Here is a 9,527-nt window from a genome sequence, read left to right as displayed (position 1 = left end):
CCCAAGCCAAACATAGACACACACGGGAATAATAATGTTTGGCTTGGGCTACTGTGGTTATATTGTCCCGCAATGCAATCAACAAACATATAGAATTGGACCCCACATACAAACCCGTACAGATCAAAACCGGAAATGACACTACTCACCGTAACGGACCAGACGGTGTAAATTCCAAGTGGAGTTGAATAGCATCGCTTCATCAGAGGCCTCACTGATGAGGTCACCTAGCATGGTGACAAAACGTCTGAACAAAAACAAGCCAGCTCGACGAACAGGTCAACAATCTCATGATCAAATATTAGCAACCAAACATAAAAAGTCATTTTCAAGCTAGATTAATATGCATATAGATAAAACAGTAAAATATGCAATTTTAATGAAAACAAATACAGAATATTTTCTGAAGAAGGGTCTAGACCCGAAACATCAGCTTTCCTGCTCCTCTGATGCTGCTTGGCCTGCTGTGTTCATCCAGCTCTACATACCTTGTTACCTCAAATTCTCCAGCATCAGCAGTTCCTACTATCTCTCTAAAATACTTTGAGGTAGACACTAACTGTACTTCTATAATTGTTTCTAACCATTTTGCTTATTTAACAACTGCACTCTTAAGTTCAAACTCCTATATCCGTTACATGATAATGGATACTTAATACTACAGTCTAAATTATAAAGCAGTGGGCTAGAATTTTTTTGATGCTTCCACTTACAATAGTGACAGGAAGTAGAAAACAGAGAAGTGAAACATCTAAATTTCTCTATCAAAAGACATTACCTGCTCACACCTTTCTCGAATCAAGTGGTATTTTCCATCTTCGTGAGATGGCCTGCACTAACTAGGGAAAATTAGACCAAAGAGACCTTTGTAACGAAAAAAATTAAGATGCCACACTAGTAACAGAATGAAGCTTGCTGTGAATGGAATACCATGTTCTATTTTCCAGTTTATATCAAAGATTTAAATCGACTGAAAGAGGTCTAGACAGCCACGAGGTAGGTCTCTCAAATGTAAAAGCACTGAAGTATAAGAACATTGGGACCTTATTCACTGGAGAATAGGAGATGAGGAGGACTTGACAGTCAAGGTTTTCAAAGGACAAAGAAGATGAATCAAACAAAGTTTTCGGATTGGATACAGGATTAAAGGATGAGGGAACACAACTTACAGGCATTAAAGAAAAAGAATTTGCATTTATGAAAACACCTTATACATGAGCAGAACACCCCAACGCCTACATAGATGTTGCAATTGAGGGTCTTCAAATTTTTACCTGAATGAGTTATTTTCTTCAAGCTACAATAGAGTTTTGATACAAAATCAAATGCAGTAATAATTCCCAAAAGGTTCAGTTTTTCAACATTTGGATTTTAAAAATTGAAGCAGCTTAGACAAATGCAGATAAGGTAGTTTACCTTACAGCAGTTGAACCCTGCTGATGGTTGCTTTCAGTCATCATGTACTATCCACAACAGTTTGAGACATTAGGTCGCTCATCAACTATTTCAACATCAACAGTAAAAATTCAAGACTGGCATGGCTGCTTCAAGCAAGGTCAGCAAGAAAGATTAATCACCTGAAAACTGAAGACTTTCTCTCCAAAGCTGTTGTGTGACCTGAGTGTTTACAGTGTTTGTTTCTAATTCTAGAATTCTAGGTCCTGCAGTAGTTTGCTTTTGGACAAGTTCAACAATGAAGTTAGCTGACAGAACCCGCTCAGGGTTGCAAACAGTTTGCAAGTACGCCTGGCCAATCCAAAGACAGAAGGCTAGTGATTAAACATTTCCTCCCTGCACAGCTAAACAAGGAGTCAATGAATAGAAGAAAGTCATTCACTGAAAGGCATACATTCTCCCTTACACTACAACAGTGATGCGCTTAATCATGCTCTCAGGTTAATCACAGGCATCATATACAAGATTTACTACTCAATTTCAGAAAATATCGGTGATAGAAGCATAGTTACTGAGAGTATTTGAATGAGACGATGGGAAAATTAACTTGAAGTTGTTGGGAAACGTGACAGCAAAGGCCCAACAACAAAAAGAGGGGTAATGAATTAAGACAAGGGCTAAGCTCAATTTCTATTTAGTGGTGCTGAAAGAAGGAATAAGGCAACTGAATCTGGAAGTGACGAAGAAAAAGACCACGTGGGTCTCAGCCATACAACAGCTCAGTCAAGAAATTGTCATGATTGCACTCTTGCTTTGAGCACTTTCAGCCACTACAATGACTTCCCCTCTGATCAAATATGGAAACGTTTGCTTTCGCTCACAGTTTTCAGCACCATTTAACTTTTCCGAAACTGAAGCAGGCCATGGCTGCATGCAAGATACAAACAACATTCAGGGTTGGGCTGGTCAGTGACAAGCAACAGTTGGGCGAGGCAAATCACCAGCTTCAAAGGAGAATCTAACTAACTCCTGAAGCCACTGGAAGCCTTATCACCAGTGAATCATCCACAACAGACATCCCGGGGTTGGCACTAATCCAGAAACTTGAGTGCAGCAGTCATATTGGCCGAGGTTGGAGTGATAAACAGATTTCTGTCTCGTCCCACTCCTTTACTGGCTCTATGTTTTAAATTTAACCAGAGATGATTTGGCCAAATTATACATTTAGATTTAATGCTGAACCAGATTCAACAATTCAATCAACCTTCTTTAGTCAATAAATGACATGTTTATCACAAGAATTACTCCAAACATGCAAAGATTGATAAATCAAAAAAGTTTAGACTGTGCAAAGATAGAACATAGTCTAAAATCTCAAATATAACATGAGGCATAAATAGTTAACCAACAAGAGATGCTTTACAACTCCACAGAAAACATCAGATAGCAAATACGATTCAGCAAATTTCATCGATTTCCACTCAGACTTCAGTGACACTGTGGACTACCAAATCTCATTAAAATTAAATAAATTATTTATTGTCATGTGTATTTTACAGTGAAATACAATTGTGAAAAGCTGTGTCACCATAATGCGGCGTCATTTTGATAGTTTAAGAATAAGAGAGAGTGAAAATACATAGGTTAAATAGAGGTCTACCTACCTACAAGTCTGACCCAGCTCAGGATCACTACTGCCTCACCACACCATACTAACGTCGATGTCGCCGATCCTCAGGTGCCATCTTTCACTACTGGGCCTACCACTTCAGGGTTTGCTCTCTCCTCCATGCTGGGATCATTAATACTTACTAGAATTACAATTGTTCACATTTGATTAACTGGTTGATTCCTGAGCCCTAACCTGGCCCACACGCACCAAACATTACTGGTTGTTGGTTTTCCAAACCTGTTCTCTGCTGCACTGAATCATTAACTGTGCAGTAACACCTTCCATGTCCTTCATAGTTCTGCCCTCACTACACACAGCAGCTCAACTACTTGATGACTTCCCCGAGCCCCAACTACACAGAACAAGTTAACAGTGTTGCTAAAGGTACCTGAACAACAGCCCAACATGGAATTCGCTCCTTGCTCTCTCTCTCACACACACATTCCCCCGCCACCTTCAAGTCTCATTTTTGACTTTTTCCAGCAATATCTGAACTATCCTAACAGACCTATAACAATGCTATTTCTAGACTGAATTTAATGCAAGTAATAATTTGGAACAGTCAAATGTAGCATCCTTAACACCATCTCCACCCCAACTATAAAAACGTATTCAAGTGCTGGTTCTTGCAGCACAAATTGATACAACAAAGGAGACTATCCCAATATAAATACTGTGGCTACAACTGCAAGTCAGAGGCTGAGAGTTCTGGCTATAAAGTAACTCACCCCCAACTCCCAAACCTGTCCATCATCTGTAAGTCAAGTCAGCAATGTGCTGCAATACTCTTCCCTTACCTAGGCAATGTAGCTCCAATAACATTCAAGAAACTTGACACCACTCAGGCCAAAGCAACTGATCAGTATCCTTTACATCTCTGCAAACATTCAATTCCCTCCCCACAAATGCACCATGGTAGCAGAATGTACCATATATTAGATTCATTGCAATAACGTAGCAAGCCTCCTTTGATAGCACCTTCCAAATCCATATCGTCTATACACTTCGAAGGACAATGGCAGCAGATACATGGGAACACCACCATCTGCAAGCTCCACTCCAAGTCACATATTAGCCTTACTTTGAACCACATTACTGCTCCATCAGTTTTGCAATGTTTGTTTTTTTTTTTTAAAAAAGTTTTTTTTAGTTCATGTGTGGAATGAATTTCCAGAGGAAGTGGTGGATGCATTTAGAGTTAATGTTTAAAACAGTTTTGTACGAGTAGATGAATAGAAAAGGTTTGACGGGACAAAAACAAACTTGCTTAAAAAGCTGAGCAGGTCTGGCAGCATCTGTGAAGAAAAAGATCAGAGTTAATGTTTCGGGTCCGGTGACCCTTCCTCAGAACCGGACCCGAAACGTTAACTCTGATTCTTCATCACAGATGCTGTCAGAGCTGCTGAGCTTTTCCAGCAACTTTATTTCTGTTCTGGACTTACAGCATCCGCAGTTCTTCCAGTTTAAGGTTTGGAGGGATATGGGCCACGTGTAAGCAGGTGGGACTAGTTTAGTTTGGGATTATGGTTGGCATGGACTGGCTGGACTGAAGAGGTTGTTTACATGCTGTGTGTTTGCGACGGACTCTAAGCCACCAAGGATAGAGAAGATGTGTTTGCAACTTAGTACAGTATAAAACAAGATATACAAGTCAAAATGAGAGGCTGGCAAGTGGAGCATGGAAGGCCAGCAAGGAGAGAGAGAGTCTGGAAGTGAAGCTGACAGTTTCAGCAGGAATTTTGTTTTTTGTATGGGGAGAAGTAATGTCATGGGGTCAAACAATGTCAGATCTAATTTTACCGAAATGACCAGGGAGGAGGACAGAATCAGTGGTTAAAAATCTGACGGGAGTATTTTGATCTTAAGTGCTGAGAAGAGGCTGATGAGGCTGGGAATACTTCTTCCACTGGAATGTCAGAGGTTGAGGGGTGACCTCAGAGGTTTATAAAATCATGAGGGTACAGAAATGGTGACTAGCAAAGATCTTTGTCCCAGGCTAGGGGAATTAAAACCTAAAGGTCATTTTTTAAGGTGAGAGGAGAAAGATTTAAAAGGGACCGGAGAGGCAACTTGTTCACAGAGGATGGCTCATATTGGGAATGATTTGCCAGAATAGGTACAATTACAACATTCAAGAGACATTTGGATAGATAGATGAGTAGGAAAGCTTCAGAAGGATTTAGGCCAAATGAGGGCAAATGGAAGTAGTTTAGTTTAGTAAAGCTGGTTGACATGGACTAGTTGGACCAACGAGTCTGTTTCCATGCTGTATGACTCCATGAGCCTAAGGAGTTTCTGAATCATCCAAGACTTGATGCCAGCCAGAACATTCGACAAGATGAAAACAGATACGAACACAAAAGTAGTGATGGAGGTGTATGCCTCAATACTTTTACTCATGGTTTTGTAGCTAAGCCAAAGGCAGTTGAGGAGAGATGCTTGGGCAGTTAAAGAGAAACCATGACTTCAACTACACCGATTCTGGATAGACAGACACACACACACACACACACACACATACACACTCAGAAAAGTTGTTTAAATTTTTGCTACTGTAACATGGATGGTAATCCATTTAAAAATAAATGAACTAGTAGCATGATGATTACAAGATGCAACATGTTTCATGTGCTTTCGCACTGAAAAATGTTTAGACAGTCTGGGGTGGATATTTTGCTGAATGGGAAGTATAATGATTCAATATTTTCCACTAGGAAAAACATTTATAATGGAAATTTAATTATTTTCACCATGACTGTATACCAGTAGTACAGCTAGAGTGAGAAGGATCGAGTTACAGCATTAAGGTAATACAAAGTTGATAACCTAACAAATTACAACCAGCATCACTGGATCAAAGTGCTCCATTAATTAAGAACACATTTGCACTCAGTCACTATATTTAAACGATATTGCAATCTTCATTCGGACCTGTCAAAACAGACTTGTGTCAAGTAGCAGCAGTGTTTACTATCTACAAGATGCACTGCAGAAATTCACCAAAGATCCTTAGACAGCAACTTCCAAACCAATTCCAACTAGAAGGAAAAAAGCATCAGACATATGGGAATACCACCACCTTCAAGTCCCCCTCCAAGCCACTCACCATTCTGACTTGGAAATAGATCGGCAGTTCCTTCACTGTCGCTGGGTCAAAATCCTGGAATTTCCTCCCTGGCATTGTGGGTCAACCCACAGCAGGAGGACTGCAGTGGTTCAAGGCGGCAGCTCACCACCACCTTCTCAAGGGCAACTAGGGATGGGCAGGAAATGCTAGCCAGCCAGTGACACATACATCCCATGAATGAATAAAGTACATTACTGCCCTATTATACAGATCAAAATGACCTAACTAGCTTGCTTTCAACTTCAAAACCAGATGAAGCTATGAAATGAAAGCTTGAAAATTAGCATACAACATGAAATATACTTTGTATCTTTATTATATTTTTTAAACAGCCATAATTATTATTTGTGACAAAGCTACATAAATGTCTTTCCACGTATTTCTTTTGTTAATTAGAAATCAAACTTACTAATGCAAACAATATCCACATGGATGCAAGGAATGATCACTCCAAATTTTCTTTACTGACTGCGCTTTATTTTATTTAAACAGCTTTTTAAAAAGCAGATTGCAAAAGGAACACTGCACAACTGTGCGTACACACAGCTTGTAAAGAACAGTAGTTGCAATGCATCCTGAAAATGTTAATACTCCAAATTTTTCAGAATGCATTAGCACCAGTCAGCAGTATGGAGAGGCATTTTTATTTAACAGCTAGTTCAATTCTTTCAAAATTAGTTGAGGAAACACTAGAAAGCAAACTGAACATTTTCTATTAAGAAAATGTGTTTGGACATCATTTGGAGAAATAAAAGCAAACATGCATGCTTAAATATGCATGCAGTAAATACATGGATTAAGTACTTTTAATTCTTTGAAGATATACTAAAGTCAGAAATGTAAGAGTCCCTTTTTTAAAATAGAGAAAAACTTGTCCTCATTTAATTCCTGCTATAACTAATAGAGGCAATAAATTTGTTGGTCCTTAAACCATAAAGCAAAGAAATCCCTCGCTGTTTCTAAACAAGGTCTATACTATTCATGCAAACTACTTTAAGATCATGAATACCATAAGACCGTAAAACTTAGGAACAGAAGTCAGCCATTTAGCCCATCAAGTCTGCTCTGCCATTCACTGGCTGATCTGATAAAACAACTACTTCCCTGCTTTTTCTCCTCGATTCCCATAGTGGTTAAAAATCTGTCCGTCTCAGCATTAAACATGCGTAACAATCCAGCCTCTGCAATCCCGTGGCAAAGAATTCCACAGACGCATTAATCTCGCAGAAAAAATTCCTGCTCATCTGTGTCTTAAATGGACAGCCCCGTTCTGAGATTCTGTCCGCTGGTTCGAGACTCTCCTGCAAGTGAAATCTTACCACATCTACTGTTATGCCTTCCGAGAACCTCATGTTTCAGTAAAGTCTTCTCTCATTCTTTTAAATTCCCATGAGTACAAGCCTGACCTGCTCAACTGCTCTTCAAAACAAAAAACCCATGCCATAGATCACCGTGAGTGGACTGCCTCCAATGCCAGCAAATCTTTCTTTAGATGAAGGGACCAAAGCTATTTGCAATGTTCTATTTATGACCTAACCAGTGCTTTGTATAGCTTTAGCAAGTCTTCCCTTTTTTAGGCTCCATTCTATTTGAAATAAAGGGCAATATTCCATTTGCCTTCCATATTACCTGGTGAACTTAGCTGTTAGCTTTTTGTGATTCACGTGCAAGGACTTCCAATCACTGTGCTAAAGCTTTCTGCAGTCTTCCTCCTTTTATATAAAATTCAGCTTCTCTATTTTTCCTGCCAAAACACATAACCTCACATTTTCCCATATAATATTCATTTCCCAAGTTTTTGCCCATTTACCTAGCCTGTCTATAGCTCTCTATAGACTGTGTCTTCATCACTTTCCCACATATTTTTATGTCATCTGCAAACACTGATAGTAAATTCACTTACCTCATTCAAATCATTAAAATACACTGTAAACAACTGTGGCTACAGCACTGATCCCTGTGACACCCTTATCTCAAATCTGTCTTCTATTATAAACGAGAACAGCAACTGGTTGGAGAAATCAGCAGGTCTCGCAGCATCAGGGGGGAGAAAGGAAGTTAATGTTTCAAATCCAGTGACCCTTTTTCAGAACTGAGTGGATAAGAGTATGCATATATTATATATGCATACTATCTTTTCCTAGCTATCAGTTTTTGTTTTATTTCAGATTTTCAGTACCCACTGTTTAGTCAGCCAATTTTCAAGCTATGCTAATATATTCGTCCAAACACCATGGGCTCCTATCTTAAGTAGCCTAAATTGTGGTACCATATCAAATACCTGTTGGAAATCTAAATACATTAGATGTACAGGTTCCCCTTTATCTACCCCGCTTCTTACCTGCACAACAATTTATTAAGTTTGATTTCCCCTTCATGAAGCCATGCTGACACTGCTTGATTACATAATTTAATTCTACATAAGCTATCACATCCTTTATAACCGACTCTAGCATTTTCCAAATGACATTTTAAGCTAACCGGCTTACAAATCACATTTATGATAAAGTCCAAAGCTTCGGATCAATGACTCTACACAATGGCGAGCTTTCCGTCTGTTTCCACTGACTCTTGTTTGGCTAGATTTCCTAGATGCCACAAAGAGTCAAATTTTGCCTTGATGTCAAAGGTATTCATTTTCACCTCACCTCTTACATATGTCATGGTGTACTTCCATCTGGCAAATTGCAAACTTCCGAGATACCAATGTGTATACCTTGTATTTCTCCTTGCGGATCTTTATAAAACCATTTCATAGCAGCATCATGTGTCAATGGCATGGAGGCAGCTTTAGTTCGTTTATCCTCAATTTGTGTTGACAGTCTATCATCATCTAAGGCATTATCCTGCAGTGATGCTACCATCTTCTCCGCTTCCTGAATGGGAAAAATTATATTTTCATTATGTAAAATAGTGACCAGTATCCAGGGTTCAGTTTAAATCTCCTGAACAGACATGTATATTTGTGATTATTCAAGTCTGGATTGCTTGCATATTTCACTATAAGCTCTCATATACCCATACAGTTCCAAAGAAATACAAACTCTGTTTCTCTCTCCAAAAATAACAGCTGCAGCTGGACATGGTGAAACTATCAGCTTTTTCTGTTTTTCCCAGATATTATTCAGTTTTCCAAATGCATATTTGAAATGTGACAGTTGAATGAGCTTCCCTTCCTTGGTAGCATAGTTGTGAGATCCAACAGGGGGTTCTCTACTGCTGTCTATTAAAAATGTCTTTGCTAGTTAGCATACATTCTGGGATTCCTGCTGTTGCACATGCTATAAGACTGGCCTTGTTGTCAATATGTATATAGGGTCCCAAGCCATTTGT

General features: G+C 39.2%; 1 protein-coding gene across 1 annotated transcript in view; it reads right to left on the bottom strand.

Annotated features, from left to right (window-relative positions):
* LOC109939067 (GRB10-interacting GYF protein 2-like) overlaps positions 1 to 9,075 on the bottom strand; it is a 24,938-nt gene extending 15,863 nt beyond the window's left edge. The window contains exon 1 of the mRNA XM_048592523.1: positions 8,911 to 9,075. Coding sequence (XP_048448480.1) covers positions 8,911 to 9,058 — 148 coding nt within the window. The 5' untranslated portion in view covers positions 9,059 to 9,075. The remainder of the gene's footprint in view (positions 1 to 8,910) is intronic.
* Positions 9,076 to 9,527: the final 452 nt, after the last annotated feature.

This window comes from Rhincodon typus, unplaced genomic scaffold (assembly GCF_021869965.1).
Source record: "Rhincodon typus isolate 14 unplaced genomic scaffold, sRhiTyp1.1 hic_rhity00001381, whole genome shotgun sequence".
In the NCBI taxonomy this organism is placed as follows: domain Eukaryota; kingdom Metazoa; phylum Chordata; class Chondrichthyes; order Orectolobiformes; family Rhincodontidae; genus Rhincodon; species Rhincodon typus.
This window is presented reverse-complemented; position numbering and strand designations above follow the sequence as displayed.